The following is a 27,140-nucleotide window of genomic DNA, read 5'->3' as shown; positions in this document are numbered from 1 at the left end:
GAACCGTTAGTTTTCACGTGATGCCTGAACATACAGACAGACAAAAATTTTTTTAATCACATATTTGGGTTTGGTATCGATCCAGTAACACCCCCTGCTATTTATTTTTTCAATATTTTCAATGTACAGAATTGACCCTTCTACAGATTTATTATATGTATAGATTTGACAGAGTGAAATTATTTACCTTTTACCTACCTCTGTTTTTATCTGTGGCCTATTTTCCCACAATTTTAAACTTTAAGTCGTTGCTTAGCAACGAAATTGTTTATTCAATAATCGTGAAGGAATGTTGATCTTATGTTTATGATATCGTTCATGAAATCACTACAAATCTTTAAAAATGAGTGGCGAGACGATATACGAACAACCGAGAAGGTACAATGTAGCTCCGATGCGAGTACATGACTATCTATATGGTAAGTTTTAAACTATTTCTTTATATTATACTTACCCTCTTTATATTGTGTCCACCTCAAGGTCTAGTAATTTATTTAGAGTACTCCAAAATTAATAATGCGCGTGCAAATCTTCACTAATTGTAGTATTTCCAAAATGTATTTCATTTGACTAAATTATGCATGACGAAAATGCATTTAACCACTCTATATACATATCGTCTTCGGACGCTCCGGGAATATGACAGTTACCGAACTGTGATGAAGATTCCTATGCGCATTATCACTTGGAATGATTGGTTTATTAGCGAAGACGTGAGAGTAACGAACAAATTGAGTTCCTTTTGCATGTTAATATTAGTAGTAAAAATTAATTATTTATTTCATATAGATTCAGCGTATATTGTGTCTGGTGCTAGAGACTATGCTAGAACAGCCTTTAAAGCAGCCATGGCGTCTGCGCAAGTGGTCAGTATTTATTGTAATGTAGCTTTTCGCCCGCTTAGTCTAAAACTTAACAAATTATAATAGCTGCTCCGCGCGGTTTCACCCCCGTGGCTCCATTCCTGTTGGTCGTATCGTGATGATATATAGCCTATAACCTTCCTCGATAAATGAGCTATCTAACACCAAAATAATTTTTTAAATCGGACCTGTAGTTCTCGAGATTAGCGCGTTCAAACAAACAAACTCTTCAGCTTTATAATATTAGTATAGATTTAAAACCTTTCTGGAGAAGCACTCTATCTATTGAAAAAGGACATCTTAATCTGTTGCATACTGTTTTTGTCGTTTAAATTTTTCTGCTCCAGCATAATATAACGGTTTTACATTACAATAAAACCGATATTATGTGCCGAAAAGGAAAACATACAGCATTGTTATGAAGAAGCAATGTATACTCAACCATAGATACGGAATGATTTCCATAGACTACATACAAACTCTAGTTCCAATTTATTCCGCTAGAGGTCGTCGCTGTCACCAGCAAGGTGATGGGGGAACCAAATTCATTTTTCGAATCATAGTCTTCACCAGGAAGGACTTCCTGCAATGCTGTATGTTTTCCTTTTCGGCACATAATATCGGTTTTATTGTAATGTAAAACCGTTATATTAATGTGCCTCTGGAAAACATACAGCATTGTTATGAAGACGTGTTTGTTATCTGCTGGTGAAATAAAAAGACACAACGCTATGATGAATATAAAATATACAAAATAAAAGTCATATATAATATTCAAACAATATATTATAGCATTCTTAATATTTCCTTACAATATGTAATCATTAAATCATTTCACATAATTAGTATGCACAATATTTTATGTTTAGATCAAATTAAAATAATATACTATTTTAAGTAGCCTTTAACTTTTAATCAATATTCAATCAATATAAAAATATTAACGTTAAAATACAAAAATACACATTTTAATTTTAATGGAATCTATATTCTATGATAATGTAAAAGTATTAAAAATCAAATTTCGATTATTTTCATTAGATAGCTCAATTTCACGACAATAATGTTTAAAAAATGTATCGGAGGATTTCCAATTTCCTCGTGATAATATTTCATCTATAGGCTGATTCTCCAGCCATCCTAATGATGCTACCGCCGATCTACAGCTGCCTGGAGAAGCATTTATTCCGCTGTCTCTGAGTACAGAGCGTACCCAATTCCCAATCACTGTACGGGAAGCAGCTTTAGTTTTGTTACCGAATGTTATGAATAGGTTTTTTAAATTATTAGCTTCACTACGTTTTGAATAACTCTTTTGTATTAAAAGCCGTACAAAAGTGACTGGACAGATGTTTTTATCCGGATGTTTCGTAAGTTTCCAAGCTGATTGACGAGAACTATGAGTATCTGTTTTTGAACCAAAAGCTGGTATTAGGTAGATGTTTTCACCATTATCAAAGAAACTATTATCAGATATATTTAACAAAGTAAGATCATGAACCCGTCGTCCTGAAGCTAGTAATAATATCGTAGCTGCTCTACGAGAAATATCAAATAGGGTATCCTTTAGCGGGTTAGACGAGAGCCACTCAAGAACAGTTCTCGGATCCCATATAATCAACGGTCTAACAGCCTTAGGGTTACAGGCGCCAATTGCTTTAAGGGTATGTTTAATAATAAAATTTGAAAATGACTCTTTTTCTATATGAGGACCGCAGAATGTTAAAATAGCTGATTTATGGACCAGTATCGTGCTGTATGATAATTTTTCATTTACGTTAAGATGTATTAAAAAACGGGCGATATCCTCTGGCTTTGGACACTTTGGATTTACTGAACAATTGACACACCAGGATAGCCATCTTCTGAGGGCTGGCGTATACGTTGATAATGTGGAAACTCGCCAGCTTCTCTTTAACAGGTTCTTTTCCTGCTCTGACCAATCTTTTATTAGTTCGCCCCACCCCCAATCCTCCAAACTTTCAGGGTTAATGTCTGCACTTGTGGTGGGGGTAACAGTGTCGTTACATCTATCAGCACTTCTGGCAGGTTCATGATCTGGTACGGGTGTTCCAGGGCTCTGACCTTCAGGTCCTGGAGCCAAAACGCCTTCGGCCATTCTGGGACTACTACAAGATACGTTCCCGTTGCACTGTTTAGATGTGCTAGCACCCGTGGTATGAGGCTTGGCGGTGGGAATACCCATGCTAGCTGATACTTCCATGGCCTGCTGAAGGCGTCTATATAACTTGCTGATAGATCTCTGCAGTCTATCGACACGTATTCCTGTACTACTGCAGACTTTCTTGTAGCAAACAGGTCGATCTGGGGTTGTCCCCACTTCTGGAACACTTTCGCTGTTGCTCTTGGTAATAGATGCCACTCTGCTGGACGTTTTCCTCGTGATAGCCTGTCCGCTATTATATTGTACCGTCCCGGTAGGTAATATGCGCTCACCGTTATCTTGTAGCGGTCCACTATCTGTAACAACCTGGAAGTTAGTGTTAACAAGGCTATCGATTTCGTCCCCCCTTCTTTTCGAATATAAGCAATCAGTGTCCTGTTGTCTGACTGAATTAGAACGTGTGCATTGCGCAACAGTTCTACATTGTTCTCTATAGCCGTTACTACGGCGTATAGCTCTTTTTTGTTGCAATGCCACCTTCTCTGACGGACTGACCAGACTCCTGACATAGTCTTCCCATTCAATTGGGCTCCCCAACCAAAGTCCGAAGCATCCGTCGCCAGGAAATGGGTGGCAGGTTTTTTGTGTATTGGCATGCTGTGCCGGGTAGCTCCGCGCCACCACGTCATCTCTTGTGCCACAATGGCTGGGACTGGCAGTTTCTGTCGCGATCTCTTCTTGTTGAAGCGACGCAGAAAGATCTGCATTCTGCGACAATGTAATCGGCCCCGCGGGATAACGAAATTCGCAAAATTCAGTTGACCCAAAAGGCATTGTAGTTCTCGAAGGTTTACCTGTTGTTTCTTCAGAACCTGAGCTATGGCATAGTCCAGCTTGTCCCTCCTTTTCTCTGGTAGTGACATAACATTTTTTGCAGTCTGCCATCGTATGCCTAAATATTCCAAGTCTTGAGTGGGGGTCAAAACCGATTTTTGGTAGTTTATCTGCCATCCCAGATATTCCAAGTGCCGCACGGCTTCCGCAGCCTGACGACATAACTTGGACTGGTCCTGATTGACCAGAAGGTAGTCGTCTAGATACACTAGAACTCGACAACCTTTTGCACGCAGGGTCTCCGCGACCCAACATGTTACTGAAGAGAAAAGGTACGGCGCTGACGCTAGGCCAAAGGGTAGGCACGTCATTTCGTAAAGTTGGAGCTGGTAACTTATTCTCATAAAAGGCCGGTGAGACTTGGCGCAGGCCAGGTGAAAATAGGCTGACGAGATGTCTAGCTTTACCATCCAGTCCCCTGGCTGGAGAAACTCGGGAACCGTGGAGTGCGAAATCAGGCGAAAATGCTTTGCATTTATAAATTTGTTCAGTTCCCGCAGGTCGAATATCGGACGCATAGTGCCGTCGCTTTTCTTCCTCAGAAAAAGCTTTGAAATAAAACTGGGAGTTCTTTTGGTGACGATCTTCAGTACACCTTGATCCAGAAGCTCCTGTATTGATTGAGACATTGCAGGGGACGGGGTTGTTGAATATTGTTTCATAATTTCCTTTGTTGGCATTATTAATGGTGGTTTTTTTACCAGGGGTAATCGAAAGTGTGTTATTGCCGAAATTATAAACTTGTTCGCGCCCAATGCTTGCCAACGGCTCTTGAAAGCTTTTAAACAACCCCCCCTGAAGTGTGTCGGATAGTCACTTCCTATCTTCTTTGTTTCGAAAGGAATTATTTTTAGTTTGTTTAAAATTATTTGTCTTTTTAAAATTACCTTGCGAATTTTTAAATGTATCTCGAGTAACGTTTTTATTCGAACGGTATTGAGCCTTGGAAGTAGAAGGTATCGAATCCTTGTACTTCTTTTTAAGTGGTTCCGTTTTTTTATAAATTTGTGATTGTGAGGGCAGTAACCAAAAGTGAGGGCCGCCTAGCGATTGTATAAACGTTAAGAGTTTAGTCTTATTAAATAAATGTTCTTCGCTCGGAGGGATATTCCTAAGCGCGCTTTGAATATTTTTATCCATAATTCCGTCTAATAATCTTTTTCTCCTAATTTCGATACACTCTGCTCTTTTACCGCACACAATTTGTAATGTTTGTTCCGATAGCTTATATGACGGAGATGAAGTACCAAACGCGTCAGAAATTTTTTTAAAAAGATTATCTGGATTAAGTTCTGATTGACAATTGTGGGCCCAATTAATGAGCTCCTGTAAGCCCGATTGTAATAATTCCCTTTGTTGTAATAATGCATTTGTAACCGCGGCCATAATTTCTTCGGTTGATGCTAAGAAATCTTTACCTTTGTTTAAAGAACACATTTCGTCGTTAATTTTTAAACTACAAAAACCTGGCGCGGCTAGCATGTCCGTTAATGCTTTGGAATAGCGAATATGAGGCCACGTTGGCGAATTAAATTGTTGAAGCTCGATTAATTGACGTAATAATTTTTCATTCGCGGGTTTAAGAACTTTTTTCTCGTCAAAAACCGTTTTACAAACTCCTAAATCTATTGATTTGCTTGTACTCGTTGATGGATTCGACAAAAATTCGATATTTTCGGTTGCGGGTACTTCAACATTATTATTAGACTCTTTTATATTTTGAGCACTTTGTTGCTGCATTAAATAATTTGTAAGAAAACTGACCTGGGCATATAGTACGTCGATCCGAGGATCGGCGGTTACCTCAGTACTCGATTTTTGTTTCTTGGTCGTCGGCACGTCGACCTCCGGGTCCGAGTCGCTGTCACTCGAACTTGAAGTACATTTCTTCCGTTTGTTGTCGCTCCGGCTCGCTGACGAGGGCGAAGCAGCAGAACAATGACCTTCTGAGTCCCTCGGGGCCCCAGAAGGCTCCTCGAAGTCGTCGTTAGGTGGCGAATTCATTACGAACAGTAACGGTTGACTTTGAAAAATTATTAAATTATTCACACACTAGCACTATAAACTTTTGAACACTTGTACACTAGTAATGCTTATTGAAACGACCGCCTATGGCGAGAGTACACAACGCTATGATTCGAAAAATGAATTTGGTTCCCCCATCACCTTGCTGGTGACAGCGACGACCTCTAGCGGAATAAATTGGAACTAGAGTTTGTATGTAGTCTATGGAAATCATTCCGTATCTATGGTTGAGTATACATTGCTTCTTCATAACAATGCTGTATGTTTTCCAGAGGCACATTAATAAACCTTAATGGTTATGTATTTATGCTTATTTCTGTTTGCAGGTTATTCAACCTGTCTACAAGACAATGTTTTCGGAACTGCGGAAATTCCCAAGAATGCAAGTTGGTTAGTACTATATTGGGTTAATAATATTTAACAGTTCTCCTAAAAGCAGATACAAAATATATCTAAGTGATTTCCTTATGTACATTGTAAATTATGATACAATCAGTGAGGGTTGATATATGTCACATTTCATCCATTTTTTTTTGTTTCTACGGCATACATCGGTTTATTTAATTATTATTTACCCTTTATTGTACAATTATTATTGGTAAATTGAAACAAAACTATAGTAAAATAAGTTGTACATATGGCGTTATACAGCTCTACCAGGCAACCTTCACGGTTTCCTTATGTTATTATAGTAGGTACCCCATTAGTATAACAGCGGACAAACAAACAGATAAACTTTCGCACTTGTATTATTATTAGTACGGATAACAATTCTCAGTGTACCACCCAAACTTTCGTCTCCCCAGCACGTAGACCGTTCGTACGTAAAAAGTACGTACGTACTTGCTAAATCAAAATAATTACCCAATGTGTCAAAGAGCGGCCGTAAACGGGCAGCTCGAGCAATTAACGGCTGAGCGACGTACACGGACTGGTCGAGCTGTTGACGGCTCGAGCAGTCCGTGTACGGCAGTGAATGAATGTGCATAGTTTATCGCGGTCGCGGCTTCAAGCCGTCGGTCTCAACTGCTTGAAGCGGTCCGTGTACGGCCGCCCTTAATGATAATCAATTTCCTTTAACCTTAACTTCCCAATGCACAGTATACCACCCAAACTGTCGCCTCCCGCACCACGTGGATCGATCGTACGGCGCGTATGTACAGCGCGTACGGGAATCTAGACACGTGCCCGCGCCTGAACTGGCGGGGAAAGATCGCTTCAAGTTTTGTGCTACGTGAGTTTTGTGTTTTAATTTAATCGTTGATTCAACGCGTTGTTATTGTTTAAAACTCAAATAGGTATTTGTTTATTCCACTAAATAGACTTCGTTCAGAAGCACTTTTAAATCGTCATAATACCAAAATAATATGTAAGCAGTTAGTCAGTTTGTCTCTCCCATCAACTCTATGGGCTAGTAAGAAAGTGCGCGCACGTAGCGACGCAACTCCCCATAGAGTTGATGGGAGAGACAAAATAGTTGCGGAGACAAAAGTTGCTCTTGCGCGCTAGCTCTAAGCATTTTCTATCTTTGAGCATTCGAGTTTTCTTGTATAGATCGTCGTCAATCTATCGATAGATGAATTTATAACTCTACTAAATATAAATAATTTAAAAGTCTCCCCCTCTTCTTTCTTTTAGTCCGAAAAAATTATTGCCAGTGCCAAGCGCGACTCCAGATTTCCACCCGCCCACACCAAATTATGGACCAGCTCCAACCAAACCAAGGAATAGGGGCACTCAGAGTTTGTACAGGTAAGTATATTAATTATAACTAATCATTTATTTTATTTCTTATTTCATCCGCATTATCGAGTATTGAATTTAAAAAAATTAATACAATCATTTTAATGCAGTTACTTAACATTTATTTTAAAAATAAAGTTGCGAAACATCTGTCTTGGTTAGATACATGCTAATAATTAACTACATATTTTATTTCTTACGAACTATCTTGATCCCGTGGCTAGACTCGCAGTTTCAAATCCATACTAATATTATAAATGCGAAAGTAACTCTGTCTGTCTGTCTGTTACTCAATCACGCCTTTGACTGCGCGGGCGAAGCCGCGGGCGGAAACCTAGTTTGTTATAAAAGGAAAACTGAACGATATTTGGGGCAGTACTTTTTCTTAAGCAGACAGACAGACGCAGCGGTGGACTGTTTTTTAGTTTTCGGGCACTGATTAGAAGTATCTAACTACTGTACTTTAAAAAAAGGTATACATAATAACTATGCCTTTTTAATTATTTTTTTTTCTTTTTTTCAGAGAATCTTCAGCGCAGACAACTCCCTGGCAACCAGATGGGAAACAAGCAGACACTTGCGAGCAGAAACCTGAAGTACTATACTTGGATAACTTGCAGTGGGGTGAGCTTGACATATACAATCATATACAATATCTAAATAAATAAATAAATATCTATACTAATATTATACAACAGAATAGTTTGTTTGTTTGTTTTCTTCCGGTGTTAGATAGTCCATTTATAGAGGAAGGCTATAGGCTATCATCAAGGTAAAACCAACGAGCGGAGAAACGCGGGTAAAATCGCGGGGCACAGCTAGTGTACTTACTTATAAATGTTATGTATTTAAGTCTTATGTTAATTCCACTAAGAAAATATAGTTTACTATCCAATCCCAAGATACTTCTTCTCTAGATCAATTATAACTTTAGTTATAAATTATAATCGATATAAGATTTGAGACTTACGAGATTTAGTTTCGAGCTCGAACGCGATCAGAGAGCGCACGCGATATTCAACTTTATTACGTCTGTGTTAGCGTCTAGCACCGTAGCGGTCTAACCGGTCTCTCAGTGCCAGAAATTATGTTAGGGAGCCTCCTCTTAAGATAACGGTGATTATTCCAAATAGGCAGTCATGTGATAATGCATATAAATGATTTCTAGGTCCCGGATGCCCATATAGGACAGGTGATCTGCCAGTCGACTTCCATACAACGGAGATTATAAACAAGTAAGTATGTACATAAATGTTACGCGCACGTTATAGAATTTTTATCAAAAAAAATATGTGCGTGTACTGGTGTACACACGTAAGAAGTGAAACTTCTTTATGACCATATTTTTCAAAAAATAATTTACTATATGCAACTTTACAGAAATACGTCGAATCACGCGTGGTAGGGATAAGAAAAAGGCGCGTAACGAAAAAATGTTACACTAAATTTTTTTTCCAAACCCGATAAAGAAGTTTCACTTCAAAAATTGCTCTAAATTGTATTGGCCGCAGTTAAAAAAATACAACGCGTTATGTTACAATTCGTTTTTTAAAGCTCCAATGAAAACGCTCAGTGCGTAGTGAATGAAAATATTTAGTATTTTCTAAATCTAAAACAGTCACGAAATCGAGAAGATAAATACCTATGTATTTGTGATTTTATACGAATTATTATCCTACAATACGGTTGTAATGAGCATTTAGGTATATGATATTTTAGAGGTAACTTCAGGATTTTTTTTTAACTAGCAAAATTTTTCCAATCGTCTTTTGGAAACAGTCATCCCATCACACATACGTTCTGTAATACATATTAGAAATTTCAGTGCGACAAAACTTCAATGTTTTCAATTATAGCTCATAGATAACAGTCCATTTTGCCGTTTTCACCTACTAACTAAGGGCCCTTAACGTTAAACAATTTTAAATAGTAATACACTGCAAGTCTACAAAGTTTTAATTAAATCTGTCCGTTTAAAGTGGGTCGAAATCGAGTCTAAAGAAGTCGGTTACATACAAACATACAGGACACAGGTGAAGCTAATATGATCGTGTTAACTATAACCAGGATGCGTCACGCGAGAAAATGGACGGAATTAGTCGAAAAGGGACAATTTCCGCGATGGATGAAGAAGCAAGACGCCATTATCACTGATATTGAGACGAAAGACTGGATATTCAGAGAGGCGGTAAGACTTCGACTATGTTTTTAATTTGGCTAGGTTGAAATTGTTTTGGTTCTTATTATTTTGTTTTTATTTTTAAGTTTTTATCGCGTGTAGTCTTTTTTTCAATAGCAATAAAAGATATGTTAAATTTAAGAATCACAGCACAGTTCCCTGGCATCGTTATTATTTAAATGAATATTCAAAAGCGCCTCTGAAAAAAGTCTTTTTGAATTTTTAATAAATAAATGTTCGATTTAGATGAGATTTGGTACAATATATGAGAACTGAGAAAAAAAGAGTGTGTGTACATGTACACGCGTTAGAAGTTATACTTTGTTGGCATATGGAAAAATTACTAGAATATACAACTTGAACATAGTTACATACCACCTAGAGGCTAGAACTAAATTCATGCTGTTAAATTTAGGTGTCGGTGTGCGCGCGCATCGTAAAAATTCACTCTCATCATTTTCTCCATCGCGCCAAAAGAAGTATAACTTCAAAAATAATAATATAAGATCGGTTTTATGCAAATTATTGCACAGGAATGGGAACTATGCTGATTTTCCTTTGACTACTCAGCGAAGCCGCGAGTGAAAAACTATCATACATAATATAAACTCTTTTCTTGAAAACCTTAATGTTACAATAATTGCGGTTTAGATAAAATTAAATTAAATTATATAATTTGTAATCAATTGTATTTGTTATGAATTATAATAAAATTGAATTGAATTGAAATTTTAATTCAAATTCAATTCAATTCAAGAATTTTCTCATTTCAGGAGATAGACGAACTCCAAGACATTCGTCTGTCTCTCTTACACAAGTTGCAAAGTGAGAAGCGACAGAAGCAAACGACTCGTGTCGGCAAAAAACTGGCCAAACTGTGGGCTTGTAAGAAAATGGACATGGAGAGGAAGATTGAGCATATACGGAGGACTAGGGATAGGGGTAAGTTGGATTTTCTCTTAGGGCTGATTTTTCAATCCTTGGTTAAAACTTATCCGTCCAATAAAGTATTACACGATAATATTAAAATGTCACCATTCAACTGTCAAATACAGGTAATTAGAATACATTTTTGAAATGGTAGTTTAATACGTTATTCATCGAATAACTTTTAACCAAGGATTGAAAAATCAGCCCTTAGAAAATTAGTTTTTCTCTTATGAAAGTGGATTGGTTAATTCTGAAAAAAAAAACATAGCTTTTCATTGAATTAAAGTAGGTTGATTTGTCTGGATAATCCTGACTTTTTTGACGGTAGTTACGTTAATTAATCTTGATAAAAATTTGGCTTTTCTCTTGAAAGTATGTACATTTATTTTGAAAATAACTTAACTTTTATTTTGAAAGTTTTTTATTTATTCTGAAATAATTGGGTAGCTTTTCTCCTTAAAGTTGGTTGATATTTATCCCTTTTATGGACGTAACCTGTATTTTATGAAAGTGTTTCAAACTCTAACTTTCCAAGTTATTTCGTTTAAAATTAAATTGACACGGATTAATATTAACTATAACATATAAGTATAATTAAATGTACGTTTCGCATTTGTACCTTTTGGACATTTTTTGTATCGAGACTGGGCATTTCCATGAGGTTCCGCATTTGTACAATTCAGCCATTTTTTTTGGAGACATTTTTTTTGGAGACTGGGCATTTTCCTTTACATATTTCTCTCATTCTCCTAGAACTAAGTAAACTAACCGCCCTACATGCGGTGGGCGGTCGTACCGGGCTTGTAGAAGCACAGAGAGCTGCTAGAGGCGGTGGTAGTGTAACAACCGCGGCCGCTGACCGCACAGCTGATACACACGCGCCGAGAGCCAGGCACGGCTACCAGGCGAGCAGGAGACACGCGGACATTGTATACGATCCCTCGTTACTGGGTGAGTGTAAATATTAAAAAGCTGAAGAGTTTGTTTGTTTGAACGCGCTAATCTCGGGAACTACAACCGCGGCTACTGACCGCACAGCTGATACACACGCTCCGAGAGCCAGGCACGGCTACCAGGCGAGCAGGAGACACGCGGACATTGTGTACGATCCCTCCTTACTGGGTGAGTGTAAATCTATACTAATATTATAAAGCTGAAGAGTTTGTTTGTTTGAACGCGCTAATCTCGGGAACTACAAGCACAACCGACACACACGCGCCGAGAGCGAGGCACGGCTACCAGGCGAGCAGGAGACACGCGGACATTGTATACGATCCCTCGTTACTGGGTGAGTGTAAATATTAAAAAACTGAAGAGTTTGTTTGTTTGAACGCGCTAATCTCGGGAACTACAACCGCGGCTACTGACCGCACAGCTGATACACACGCTCCGAGAGCCAGGCACGGCTACCAGGCGAGCAGGAGACACGCGGACATTGTATACGATCCCTCGTTACTGGGTGAGTGTAAATATTAAAAAGCTGAAGAGTTTGTTTGTTTGAACGCGCTAATCTCGGGAACTACAACCGCGGCTACTGACCGCACAGCTGATACACACGCTCCGAGAGCCAGGCACGGCTACCAGGCGAGCAGGAGACACGCGGACATTGTGTACGATCCCTCCTTACTGGGTGAGTGTAAATCTATACTAATATTATAAAGCTGAAGAGTTTGTTTGTTTGAACGCGCTAATCTCGGGAACTACAAGCACAGCAGATACACACGCGCCGAGAGCCAGGCACGGCTACCAGGCGAGCAGGAGACACGCGGACATTGTGTACGACCCCTCCTTACTGGATCAGTATCACTACATAGTATAAAACAAAGTCACTTTCTCTGTCCCTATGTCCCTTTGTATGCTTAAATCTTTAAAACTACGCAACGGATTTTGATACGATATTCTTAATTTAATATTTCATCACAATTATCCAACAAAACTACTCACAATCACGCTTTTAAATAGTCCGAAGCAAAACTCTGCTTACGTACCCATTAGGCAGAGTTTTATAATGACCAATAGACTTTGAACATTACTACCACGAAATAAGGTGCTGATTTCAATCACACGACTCGAACTTTCTTGGCTACCTTTTAACTTTTTGCCAGGTGAAAGGTAAGACGTTAGACGAATTTAGACAGGAGCTTCTATTCATAAAACTGAACAACTTTTGTTCTACAACTTTGCTGAATTCTTAAAAAAAATGGACTTTGTAAGGAAACTTCGCTTATCAGCTAACCGATTTCCATACAAAGTCCAAATTTTTTTCTACGAATTCAGCAAAGTTGTAGAACAAAAGTTGTTCAGTTTCATGAGAAGAAGCTCCTGTCAAAATGCGTCTGACGTCACAATTGCATATACCAGTCACCCTGTATATGCAATTGTGAGGCTAGTTGTTTATAATTTAAATGTCACGACTCTGCCTTTCTTGACTACCTTTTTATAAGAGACTAGCTTTCCGCCCGCGCCGCGTAGTAAAGATTTTTTTTAAATTTTTATTTTTATATACAAGTACCAAATTTCATTCAAATCGGTTCAGTGGTTGAGGCTTGAAGAATATAAGTTGGGAATGTAATTTATAACATGTTATTTATTCACAGCACTCGAAGACCACAAGATAATATCAGAACCGCCCCCATGGCTGGACCAATGTGGGCAGAATCTCACCAAAAGCTGTTCAGGCCATCATCTACCTCGTGACGTCACACAGCTGTGCGAGCGAGAGACCAAGTGGAGCGAACAGTTTCTGGAGAATCTGCATAATGATCTGAAGAGTTAGTGGTTTTGATGTACTAGACCAGCGTTTCCCAACCTGGGGTCCACGGACCCGAGCGGGTTCGCGAGCATATCCCAGGGGATAAATCAAGAAAATTACGAAAGCCTTAATGATCAGAATATTATGACTGCCGGACTTTTTATTTTTCAATTTTAAGATGGAATAATCTGTCAAGTGATGGGTGGCTAAGCTATTTCATACAAAAATACTGCAAGTAATCAATCAATTTTTAAAATAATTTAGATTGTCTTATGCGAATTAATTTTTTTTGGGGGTCCGCGGATCATGGTTAAAGTGGCACTAGGGGTCCGCCTTTGGAAAAGTTTGGGAAAGTCTCTCCTTATATTATAGACTAAAATTGTGAATGCGAAACTGTATTTGTTTGATAATAATCTTTGTTTCAAAGTTCAATCAATTTCCTTGAACCTCGCTGGCTCAGCATTTCGCTCGTCTTACCCGTGTTGTTTCGAACAATTTATTTCACGGATTTGAAGTCCGAGGTCCTCACCACAGCCTCTAAATTCACAAAAATTAATTACTAGCTGTGGCCTGTGCCCCGCGGTTTTACCCGCATTGCTCAGCTCGTGTTGTTCTTAGCGTGATGATAGCCTATAGATGATAGCCTAGCCTATAGCCTTCCCCAATAAATGGGCTATCTAACACCGAAAAAATTTTCAAATCGGGACCAGTAGTCCCTGAGATTAACGAGTTCAAACAAACCAACAAACTCTTCAGCTTTATAATATTAGTATAGATTATCCATCCATGCTAAAACGTCGACATTCTTTGTATATTAATATAAAGAAACCTATAGAAAAATAATAGATAATTATACACTACACACACACAGTAAACACATCTTCACACATCCATACCAAACATTCTATAATGGGTACGTTTTCCTCTTTTTTATGTCCAAAAATTTATTTTTTCCACTTTATCATTGTTATAATTAATGTAAAACTACTGTCACATTAATTGTCTTATTATTGGTATTCCTTTTTATTGGCGTATTGTTTTGTTATAGTTAATTATAAATATTATAATACAAATAACTGTAAGGAATCTATGTATGTAAAAATAAAATAAAATAAATAAAATAATTTCTTTCAGAGGCCCGTCTAGGTGCACAAGGTCACAGCGCAGGGCCCCTAAAAGTGCTAAAACCCCGTCGCTTAGTACAAACCCCTCGACCTCCAACACCAGAAGTGGAAGCTGTGCCTGATGATGAGGAACAAGCTCACCAAGCTGCCCTGACGCTGCAGAGGATCGTCAGGGGAAGGGCTGTGCAGAATTTGGTGAGTTTTCGAGTTGTAGTAGCTTGTCACTGTAGCCTCTTTACTGACTTTAGACGCAAACATCCATAAAAAAGAGCGTGTGTGCCGAGCACACGTGTCAGAAGTGAAACTTCGTTGGCAAGATTCAAAGATAGCAAAATCGTCGCCGTACTCCATGACGTGACGGTATTGCCATGACGCGACCTTGCAATTTTACTTGCTTTAAGCTTCGCTTCAAAATATCCTATCCTATCCTACTAATATAAACGCGAAAGTTTGTGAGGATGTGTGTGTGTTTGTTACTCTTTCACGCAAATTTTACTGAACCGATTACAATGAAATTTAGCAGACATATAGAGGGTAACTTGGATTAACACATGGGATAGGTTTTCCCAGAAATCCCACGGGAACGGGAACTATGCGGGTTTTCCTGTGAAAACGCGGGCGGAAATCTAATTATAATAATTTTCCTTTTTCCTAGATGTACGAGGGACGTACCAGGGCAGCAGAATTGACGGAAGAACTAAAAACAACACACGGGCTGCAAAAGGAAGATAGAGCTCGTATAGCGAGAGAGGAAACTAAAGCGAGAGACCATAATGCGCTGAGAACGGAGGCTGAGCAAAAGGTATAAAATAAGGTTATTATTTAAAAAAAAATAAACCGTTTTCAATTTTTCAGAACAAAAAAAATAATGGGACCAATGGAAAGGCTATGTTTTCTATAAGGTAAACGCAGGTATTAACGACCCCTCTAAGGCAATTTCAAAATCAACCATATTTTTTAAGTATACTGGTTCTTCCAAAGATTTATAGTTTCATTTTATATGCTAGTGCTATGTCTAAAAAATGTTTTTATTTAAGAAAATACATTCTAATAAAGGATTATCTTGTAAAAAATAATTTACAATGTGACTTAGTCGATTGTTGCTATTACCGACCCATAAAAACGGCTGTGCAGCTATTAACGATTTTTATGCAGCTATTCCCGATCGTATGTGAGAGGAGGCCTTTTCCAGCAATGGAATGTATAGAAGCTAGTGATGATGATGATTACCGATCTTAATAAAATGAAATAAAAATGCAAATATATTCGTATTTTTTTTAGTATGGTTATTTTTAATAAAACAAATGAGTACTTCTTAGTAATGAACTAAAATAATTATAAACTTTTAAATTAATCAACATAATACTATTAATATAATATATCTTAATATATATAAATCTCGTGTCACAATGTTTGTCCTCAATGGACTCCTAAACCAGTTAAGCGATCATAATAAAATTCGCACACCATGTACAATTCGATCCAACTTGAGAGATAGGATAGTTTTTATGAAAAAAAAAAACGTAAACATGTAGGTACCACGGGCGAAGCCGGGGCGAACCGCTAGTGTACATATATTAAATTAAGGATTTCAAACTCTAGGATATTTCCTTATGCTATTTGATTGATTGCTTCAGCGAGTTGTGTTTTACTGTATACTTTTCGCCGCTTTCGTGGCTCCATATTTCTGGAAAAAAATATAATTATATGTTTTATGTTAATTTAACCTAAAAAAATATAATTTTTAATAGGCATCTATTATTTCATAAAAGTAATAAAAATATATTTGCACGCTCAACTACGAGCAGAATGTTTAAGGATCAATATTATCTGTATCTACAAACATCTTTATTCTACATTCTGCAAATAAATCAATTTGAATTTGAATTTGTAGATGAGAAACTAAACAATCTATATTCGATCGGTAATAGCTTCCTATAGTTGCTATTGCCGACCCACATGGGTCGGTAATAAAGTATGTAAGTATAAACCTAAATTGTATTACCGACCCATAAAAAAATGGTTATTTTAATTCATTCGACCATCAGACTATAAAATAGATTATAATTGATTAATGTCACACAAAATATGAACAAATGCATATTGTTTGAACAAAAAAACAATGATTTACTACTGTAACTATTCGATATCGATCCTCGAAAAATATCATAACTTTGTATAAATTGACAACGCTAAAAGGTAAAAACTAGACAAAAAAGTTTAGGTCGCTAATAGATTTTTATGAAGACTAATAGCTTAGATTTAAACTGGTCTATAAAACCACTTGTGTTAGTGTGATACAATAACATAAAAGAAAATTAAAACAAAAAGTTACGTTGCTGCCATTGCCGACTTATGGGTCGTTGATACCTGCCACGACTTAAACTGGTGAAGCTAACACCGTCCCATTTTAATTTAAAGTTTTATCGTTTCAAATTACTTTCTATTAATAAAATGTTGTGAGAAATGAAAAGTTGACACTTAAATGCATTGACATTTAGTAATATAAAATAAAGTATAGATGTCATTTGTTTGTAAATGTCTTAAAAAGATAAATCACAGTACTTACCCGAAGGAACAACGGAACAGTACGAAACGTCCTGCGTCCACGCTACCCCGCAGCAACTTACGTATTTTAACTCTTTTTTGCACAGTTACTCACACTAACGTAAAAGTATACGATGCTCAAATAATACATTCGTGTATAACTTTGCCTACCTATAGCTAAAATAGTTCTGGAAACGTTTAAATTTCGAATTACTATTATAGGTCGGTAATACCTTCAGATTTTCGATGGGTCGTTGATAGCTGCGTTTACCCTAAATAAGAATCGTTAGAAATGACACGCAGTCTAAAGTTATGAAATAATAACATCTTTTTCTGAAGTCGGTTGAAAATGTATTAGGCAGAGTTTTCTTATAAGCGATGCAATAGACTTTGAACATGGCTGCTACGAAATAAGGTGTTAACTTCAATGAATGTTCTATACGTCGCATCTCGAACGTTTTGACGAATTTTGAATCTATAGACGATTGTGAGTCTGGTTATTAAGCTATTGCATAGCTTCTATCGCGGGCCTTGAGCGCGGGGACCGAATCGAGAAATTCCGTAACGAAAAAACCTCACGCTCCCCACTCCGACGGGCGGAGGTGTGGCTTGAAGGCATAGCATGCAATAGCACAACCGCCCCAGTCCCCGAGTGACACACGGCTTTTTTTATGGTAACTACGTCAATTTATTAAAAAGGTACCTACTTATAATCTTGAAGGAAGATTTTTTACAGTACGTCAATGTAAAAAAAATATATTTATTTATTATTAACACGCTTATATTAACGTCACCTGTTTGTATGTAACAAACTTCTTTAGACTCGACTTTGACCCACTTTAAACGGACATATTTTGTACACTTATCAAGGATCCGTGTTTCATAAGCGTGTCCTTTAGTTTTTTTTTTGTTTTAACTATAATATAATTATTTATTTTTTATTATTTTAGGAAGACGCAATTACAGCACTAGTCGAAGAATTATGCGGTGGTGCCGTGTCTGCTGCTTTGGACTTTTTGGAGAAAGAGCTGAGAAGACTTAAAGAAGAGAGAAGACATCACGCGTTCATACTCATTGCTTGTATGTATCACTACATAAAAACAAAGTCGCTTTCTCTGTCCCTATCTACGTATGCTTAAATCTTAAAAACTTTGCAACTGATTTTGATGAGGTTTTTATAATAGATAGAGCGATTCAAGAGGAAGGTTTTAGTATATAATTTATTAGGTTTTAGACAAAGCGGGCGAAGCCGCGGGCGGAATAGTAGGTAGTTTGTTTGACATTGTGTTCGAAATTTGACCAACTCACTCTAAACGAACTCGTGTTTGTCAGAAATACGTCAAAATTCGACTGTTTTGCCGGAAATTGGACTTACTTGTCAAAATTTGACAAACTCACCCTTAACTCGGTTTTAAATTCTCATTTAAACTGACCTAAATAGTAATATGTATAATATTGCTTCAGGATTGTTGCTTCATGATTCATTTTTTTTTCAATAAATTTCCTCTGAGTTTTCAGTAGCGAAAATAATATTTTTAAATTATCATTTTGTATTGTTTTACAGTACGAGAGAAAACAATGCGGGAAGCGGCAGAAGCTGGAAGAAGACAGAAAGAAGAACAGAGAAGGAGAGAGCATGATGAGATGTTTAAACAGGTCGGTTATAATATTAAGCAGTAAGATTTTAAACCTTCATACATCATACGTCCCATAAGTCTTATTTCATACAGCCCAGCCCAGCCATAGAACATCCATACTAATATTATAAATGCGAAAGTAACTCTGTCTGTCTGTCTGTTACTCATTCACGCCTTAACTACTGAACCAATTTGCATGAAATTTGGTATAGAGATATTTTGATTCCCTAGAAAGGACATAGGCTACTTTTTACCACGGGACATAGGATAGGTTTTATCCTGGAAATCCCACGGGAATGGGAACTGTGCGTTTTTTTGACTGCGCGGGCGAAGCCGCGGGCGGTAAGCTAGTAATTCTATAATTATATTTTTATTGTTATTAGATTTTTTACGTTCAATATGATTATGTTCTTCTAATCATTTCTTACTTCCTCTAAACGTTTCACAATTTTATGTAAAAAATCGTATAAAAAATTAACACATCCAATTTTTCCTTTCTCTTTTCTAGATTTAAATTGTAATTTTAAAGGAATCGAATGAATTTAGTCATTTTTCTTTTACCTTTTTCTACCTTCCCTTAAAATTTCCTGACTATCGCCTTAAAAAAGAGCGTGTGCGCCGAGCACACGTGTCAGAAGTGAAACTTCTTACGATAATGTCATGACGCGACCTTGAAATTTTACACTCAACGCGCCTAAAGAAGTTTCACTTCAAATGTCTTAAATCTAATGGTCTTACCACAAAACAATTTAAACACAGTCTAACTTTAAACCAGGGATCTGTCACTTTAATAGTTGTCTATGTGAAATACGACAAAACCAGGATTAAAGAGAACCCGCGCTTAAAGTTAAACCCTGTCTAAAGTTTTTTGTGGTAAGATGTTAAATTTTTACAGATCCTCGGAGTCACTCAAGATACAGTGGACATATACCTACAAGAGATACTCCAGCAAGGTGTGGAATTGGCCGCAGAAGAAGATGCGGTCAGCAAAGCGATGGCTGATGCTGACAGGATCGAGGATAGCTTGAAGGAACATGGGTCCATGTGAGTGTGGGGAAATGTGGATTTTAGCACGCAGAAATCATCAAAATCGGTTCAGCCAGTCGAAAGTTGTGGAGTAGTTAAACCAAAAAAATGCGGTCGAATTGGAGACCTTCTCCTATAGTTTGGTATGGTAATATATAATATGTGGTAATAGGAAATCAATCGCTTGTATTAGCTTCACCTGTATGTTTGTATGTAACCGACTCATTTAAATTTAATTTTACCCACTTAAAACGGACAGACTAAAAGTGGAATTACTATAATTCAATAAATATTTTAAAGCGTTTGATATTTATTTTTATAGCATTCAAATACTTTATAATACAAATAATTCGATTCGATCTTTCGTGGTGTTCTTTTGGGATGTCCATCAGACACATAAAACCGAAAGAATAGAAGAAATTATAATTTATAAAAAATTAAGATTTATTTTTTTGTACGTATTTTTCCGTGATAAAAAATTGGTTGCCTGTAAAGTCGGTATACGGGCGAAAGTTTTACGTGACAACGACTTTTTATGTCTGTCTCTCTCGCTCTTAGGCGGGCTAACCATGCCCGAGTGGAAGGGACGCGTGCTTCTCACTCGCTCTCATTGTGAGCGCATAACGTGAGCGGAGCGTAACGCAGTTTCTTGAAGTGTCACCCGGCAAACCAATTTATAAGACGTTGTCACGTCAAAAGCATCCTATTTTATGCCCAGGATAATAAAGTATAATTATAGCAAGTTTTATCGAAATCGAACCGTTAGTTTTCACGTGATGCCTGAACATACAGACAGACAGACAGACAGACAAAAATTTTTTTAATCACATATTTGGGTTTGGTATCGATCCAGTAACACCCCCTGCTATTTATTTTTTCAATATTTTCAATGTACAGAATTGACCCGTCTACAGATTTATTATATGTATAGATATTGGAAAGAATGTATGGTCGAACCCTGAATCGTGATATAACTTTTATAAATTTCTCATTTTAAAGCGTGTTTATTAGTTTTTTTTAAACTATTCTTCCCACCCAGGTCAACAGCAGAACAGAACGAGCTAGTAGCCGAGTTGGTCCAGCAGTTTTTGCTACCGGAAGTACACAGGACTTCATCCAGACTGCACCTGGCTGCTGTACAGCAGAGCAGGATGGAAGCAGCCAGATGCAGCGTGTTTGGGATGCTGCACGAGCGGGAGATGACATCTGGTGAGTAAGGGCTGATGGTAGACCTGCAGCAGAACTGCTATAGGATGCACAGGTCTTGAAGCAGACTGCACCTGGCTTCTATACAGCAGAGCAGGATGGAAGCAGCGAGATGCAGCGTGTTTGGGATGCTGCACGAGCGGGAGATGACATCTGGTGAGTAAGGGCTGATGGTAGACCTGCAGCAGAACTGCTATAGGATGCACAGGTCTTGAAGCAGACTGCACCTGGCTTCTATACAGCAGAGCAGGATGGAAGCAGCCAGATGCAGCGTGTTTGGGATGCTGCACGAGCGGGAGATGACATCTGGTGAGTAAGGGCTGATGGTAGACCTGCAGCAGAACTGCTATAGGATGCACAGGTCTTGAAGCAGACTGCACCTGGCTTCTATACAGCAGAGCAGGATGGAAGCAGCCAGATGCAGCGTGTTTGGGATGCTGCACGAGCGGGAGATGACATCTGGTGAGTATGAGCTGATGGTAGACCTGCAGCAGTTCTTTTATTTATAGGTCTTTAAGGAACTAGCCGTGCCCCGCGGTTTCACTCGCGTGGCTCCGCTCCTATCGATCTAAGTGTGATGAATTTTATGAAATCGGTTCAGCAGTTTTTGCGTGATGGAGTAACGGACATTGAAATACATATACAAACGTTTGCATTTATAATATTAATTGGTAAGCCGGCTACTCACGTAAATACAGCAGGGGCAATATTGGAAAAATCTCGGTTAGACGGCTTATGGAGCAATTTATCTGTTCTCTAAATTGCCCCTGCTTGCCTATACACATTACAATTAAGGGTGCATACTTTTGTATGATTTTGATTAGGTCAAAATTTTATCGGATAATTTATGAATCCTTTTTGCTGTCTAAAAAGAACTACTCTACCAATTCATTTAAAAAAAAATCTGTTTTTATTCTTCTTATCTGACTTTTCTGTTTCTAATTTATCGTTATTCACTACAGATACATGCACACGTTGTGGTGAACCGATCGGCGATACATGCCGTTGCGAGGTTTGCACGGACGAACATACACCCACAGCTACAAGTGCGAGGGACGATAAGAGGTGGAAATATACTAGGAGTGAGTTGATTATATTGTTTTTGGGAGGAAAATGTAGAGATTTTCAGAATACATAGCGAAAAATTATCCAGGAAATGAAAAAAATGTTCGTTGAACCATAACTTTTTATTTTTCATTCAAATTACAACAGAATAAAGAAATACAAAAAAAATACAAACACCAAAAGAACATGACATATCGATTGAACAGTTTTATTTATTATTTACTACATTTCCGCCCGCGGCTTCGCCCGCGTTCTCAAGGAAAAACCCGCATAGTTCCCGTTCCCATGGGATTTCCGGGATAAAACTTATCCTATGTGTTAATTCAAGTTACTTTCTATATGTGTGCTAAATTTTCATTGAAATCAGTTCAGTAGAATTTGCGTGAAAGAGTAACAAACGCACACACATCCTCACAAACTCTCGCATTTATAATATTAGTAGGAAGGATAGTCATTGACATAATCAACAACTCACAGACACACTCAAAAGATGTCTGAAGCAATATTTAATACTTATAAATTACTAGCAGTTCGCTCCGGCTTCGCCCGTGGTACATATTTCGCAATAAAAGGTAGCCTATGTCCTTTCTCGGGTATTAAAATATCTCCATACCAAATTTCATGCAAATTGCTTCAGTAGTTTAGGCGTGATTGAGTAACAGACAGACAGACAGAGTTACTTTCGCATTTATAATATTAGTATGGATTTTTAACAAAATAAATCGCCTGGTTTATTTTATAAAAAACTAGTGGTCCGCCCCGGCTTCGCCCGTGGTACCTACATGTTTAAACTATCCTATCTCTCAAGTTGGATCGAACTGCACATGGTGTGCGAATTTTATTATAATCGGTTGAGTGGTTTAGGAGTCCATTGAGGACAAACATTGTGACACGAGATTTATATATATTAAGATAATTTTCATGTAAACAGGTCGGCCATCTGTAACGAAGAGTCGGGACGAGAGATTCCCGCCGTCTCACGATATAAGATGTTGGCTAAACGATTTACTAAATGATGGTGAGATGTATTACTAACTAGCTGTGCCGCGCGGTTTCACCCGCGTAGCTCCGCTCCTGTTGGTCTTAGCGAGATAATATATAGCCTACATTACTCGTGGATAATGTAGCTTTCGAATGGTGAAAGAATTTTTAAAATCGGTCCAGTAGTTTATGAGCCTATTCATTACAATCAAACAAAGTTTTCCTCTTTATAATATTAGTGTAGATAAACTGTAGTATTTTTATAAAATTTATTTTGGAGACTTCGATAATATGCACAACCTTTTGCAGTTTTTGAAGTAAAAACTTCTTTTTCGGGGTTGGAAAAAAAAATTAGTGTAACATGTTTTCGTTACGCGTGACATTTTTCCGTTACGCGCCATCTTTTTCTTATCCCTACCACGCGTGATTCGACGTATTTCTGTAAAGTTGCATATAGTAAATTATTTTTTGAAAAATGAGGTCATAAAGAAGTTTCACTTCTTACGTGTGTACATTAGTACACGCACATTTTTTTTTGTAATATAATATTATACGCCTACAGACTATTTTAAGGAATTTCAAGGTTATCCATTAATTACTGGACAATTTTTCATAAAAAAACACCCTGTATAATAATATTTGGAAAAAAATAAAATTGTTGTCTATTATTAGTGTTTATTATTTTCTATTTTCAGTGGTGATAAAATCAAGGAGACAAACATTGGAACGGACGAGCGTCGAACGCGATGTGGCAGACATGTTGCGTAAACGGGCGGATATCACTGTGGAAGTTAGAGAAACTATTGACGAGAGTAAGATTTTTTAAGATTTTTTTTAAGCTATTGCATAGCTTCTATCGAGGGCCTTGAGCGCGGGGACCGAATCGAGAAATTCCGTAACGAAAAAACCTCACGCTCCCCACTCCGACGGGCGGAGGTGTGGCTTGAAGGCATAGCATGCAATAGCGCAACCGCCCCAGTCCCCGAGTGTCTTTTTTTTGAATATTTGAGAAATGGGATTTTGAAATTAATCTAAATTATACAGTTTAAGAGTGAACCATTTATTTAATACTAGCTTACCGCCCGCGGCTTCGCCCGCTTTGTCTAAAACCTAATAAATTATATACTAAAACCTTCCTCTTGAATCACTCTATCTATTTAAAAAAAACCGCATCAAAATCCGTTGCGTAGTTTTAAAGATTTAAGCATACATAGGTACAGAGAAAGCGACTTTGTTTTATACTATGTAGTGATTTATATTGTACTAGTGGTCCGCCCCGGCTTCGCCCGTGGTACATATTTCGCAATAAAAGGTAGCCTATGTCCTTTCTCGGGTATCAAAATATCTCTATACCAAATTTCATGCAAATTGGTTCAGTAGTTTAGGCGTGATTGAGTAACAGACAGACAGACAGACAGAGTTACTTTCGCATTTATAATGATTTATATTGTATTTATTTTCCAGTGATAGCCATAGCAACGGGAGAATACAGTCGGCCAATAAAAATGGCCGACTATCGACATTTGATGACACGCTTCGTTGGTGACGCTTTACAGAGAAGCGAACCGTTCCAAACTAAATGTACTTGTGAGTATATAACTAGCTGTGCCCCGCGGTTTTACCCGCATTGCTCCGCTCCTGTTGGTCTTAGCGTGATAATATATAGCCTATAGCCTTCCTCGATAAATGGGCTATCTAACACCGAAAGAATTTTTCGAATCGGATCAGTAGTTACTGAGATTATAGCACGTTCAAACAAACAAACTCTTTCGCTTTATAATATTAGTATAGATTTAAAAAAAAAACACATTTTTTTATTAAAGAAACCCGTTTTAATGTCTTTTCCACGAGTTTTTTTTTGTGATATTAAAAAAAAAGATTTTCTGTTTGTTCCACGAGTTTTTATTTTGCACTTTCAAAAAAAAAGGTTAGGTACTTAAATTCTTCTTCTGCTAAGTACTCAATTTCATGTAAATTATAATAAAGATTTATAATATTTGTACAAATAAATAAATAAATAAATATTTTACTCTAGGCCCAAAAGAATTACCTTCAGAAATACGTCAAAGGGCGGAAGAAGAAGCGGCGAAAGCGGACCCTTCGTGCAAGTGTGGTGAAGTGAAACAGCTTAAATTTGGTAAGTCATTATGATTTTAATTTTTGTAATTAATATAGTTGGAATTATCATCAGCCCCCTAAAGTAGAAAAAAAAATATCAAATTTTCTTATGTTTTCATAATAGCGCTCATATATTTTTTCCACTGCAGGGCACATGTCATGGTTTATTAAAAAAACTGCAAATATGCAAACAGACTTATTAAGGAATATATTTATTTATTTATTTATTTATATATAAATTTACAACGCCTTTATGTCTATGCTAGCTTTCCGCCCGCGGCTTCCCGCATAGTTCCCGTTCACGTGGGATTTCCGGGATAAAACCTATCCTATGTCCCGGGGTAAAAAGTAGCCTATGTCCTTTCTCAGGTATCTATATATGTACCACATTTCATGCAAATTGGTTCAGTAGTTAAGGCGTGATTGAGTAACTAACAGACAGACAGAGTAACTATTTCGCATTTATAATATAAAGAATGGAGTATGGATTTGTCCTATCCTTTTTTTTTTTTGTTTATAATTTTGCTAAAATATTTTACGATTTTAAACATTAAAATATATCCAATGTAACTTCATCTTTAGGGTGCTTCTCCACCAATAATGTGCGAGAATGTGTAGCGAGGAATGTGTTTGTAAAAAGCCAATCATATCTCTTCATTTAGTTTTTAGTTGAAGCGTTTGCTTTGAAGCTATACTATTGGTTATTTACAAACACATTCCTCGCTACAAATCCTCGTGCATTATTGGTGGAAAAGCACCCTTAATTCCAAGCAAACAGAAAAACTCTTTAAACTACAGTTAACAATAAATCGTATACTTTTTTAGATACCGAAAGATCGGATGAGAAATCGAAACTGCTTCCTTCGGAACTACGTCTTTTGGAAGAAATGCGACGCTGCAAGTGTGACACTGAACCTTCACCCAGCGCTAGGACTATAGGTATACATCTATACTAATACTAGTGGTCCGCCCCGGCTTCGCCCGTGGTACATATGTCGCAATATTAAAGGTAGCCTATGTCCTTTCTCGGGTATCAAAATATCTCCATACCAAATTTCATGCAAATTGGTTCAGTAGTTTAGGCGTGATTGAGTAACAGACGGACAGACAGAGTTACTTTCGCATTTATAATATTATAGTATGGATTATAAAGCTGAAGAGTTTGTTTGTTTGAACGCGCTAATCTCGGGAACTACTGGTCCGATTTGAAAAATGCTTTCGGTGTTAGATAGCCCATTTATCGAGGAAGGCTGGCTATATATCATCGCGCTAAGACCAATTTGAAGCACTGCGGGTGAAACCGTGAAGTGCAGTTAGTAAATTATATTTTTTAAGTGAAACTTCTTTAGGCGCGTTGAGAGTCAAATTTCAAGGTCGCGTCATCACAATACCGTCACGTCATGGAGTGAGGCGACGATTTTGGTATCTTTGAATCTTGGCAAAGCAGTTTCACTTCTGACACATATGCTTGGCACTTTTTTATTATTTATTACAGTCAGAATAATCATCACCAACATTATTTATGTCTGTTTAACACGCGCATATTAGCTTCATCTGTATGTTTGTATGTAACCAACTCCTTTAGATACGATTTTGACCCACTTTAAGGGTGCTTTTCCACTAATAGTGAGCGAGGATGTGTAGCGAGGAATGTGTTTGTAATTAGGTAAACAAAGGTATCGCTAAATGAAGCGATATGGTTCTTTACAAACACATTCCTCGCTACACATCATTGGTGGATAAGCACCCTAAATGGACAGATTTCATTCAAACTTTGTACACTTATCAAGGATCAGTGATAATACAATAATTTTATGAGTTTAAGTGTATTTTTAAACTATATTATTTTTGTTTCAGAGAGTCCAACAACAGAAGACTACGCGTACACGGACACTTCTTTTGATCCTACAACCGAGGCTGATGAT

General features: G+C 37.5%; 1 protein-coding gene across 1 annotated transcript; it reads left to right on the top strand.

Annotated features, from left to right (window-relative positions):
- The first annotated feature begins 96 nt into the window (after positions 1-96).
- LOC123702344 (cilia- and flagella-associated protein 91-like) lies at positions 97-26,182 on the top strand. Its single transcript, XM_045650063.1, has 23 exons — positions 97-419; positions 790-866; positions 6,234-6,297; positions 7,009-7,141; positions 7,546-7,659; positions 8,174-8,274; positions 8,819-8,885; positions 9,718-9,838; positions 10,603-10,771; positions 11,513-11,710; positions 13,357-13,530; positions 14,646-14,830; positions 15,291-15,437; positions 18,133-18,262; positions 18,747-18,838; positions 19,715-19,863; positions 20,885-21,054; positions 22,014-22,133; positions 23,048-23,134; positions 23,793-23,909; positions 24,562-24,684; positions 25,133-25,234; positions 26,041-26,182. Exons 1-23 carry the CDS (start codon positions 344-346, stop codon positions 26,169-26,171), a joined length of 2,847 nt encoding a protein of 948 aa, XP_045506019.1. The 5' UTR covers positions 97-343; the 3' UTR covers positions 26,172-26,182.
- The last annotated feature ends 958 nt before the right edge of the window (positions 26,183-27,140 follow it).

The sequence above is a fragment of the Colias croceus genome, chromosome 23, assembly GCF_905220415.1.
Source record: "Colias croceus chromosome 23, ilColCroc2.1".
NCBI classification, from domain to species: domain Eukaryota; kingdom Metazoa; phylum Arthropoda; class Insecta; order Lepidoptera; family Pieridae; genus Colias; species Colias croceus.
This window is presented reverse-complemented; position numbering and strand designations above follow the sequence as displayed.

Excerpts from the sequence above, each read along its gene's own strand:
- LOC123702344 (XM_045650063.1), top strand. The coding sequence starts at position 344 with ATGAGTGGCGAGACGATATACGAACAACCGAGAAGGTACAATGTAGCT. Across the intron at positions 420-789 it reads AGTACATGACTATCTATATG|ATTCAGCGTATATTGTGTCT; the intron begins GTAAGTTTTAAA and ends TATTTCATATAG. Across the intron at positions 15,438-18,132 it reads GAACGGAGGCTGAGCAAAAG|GAAGACGCAATTACAGCACT; the intron begins GTATAAAATAAG and ends TTATTATTTTAG.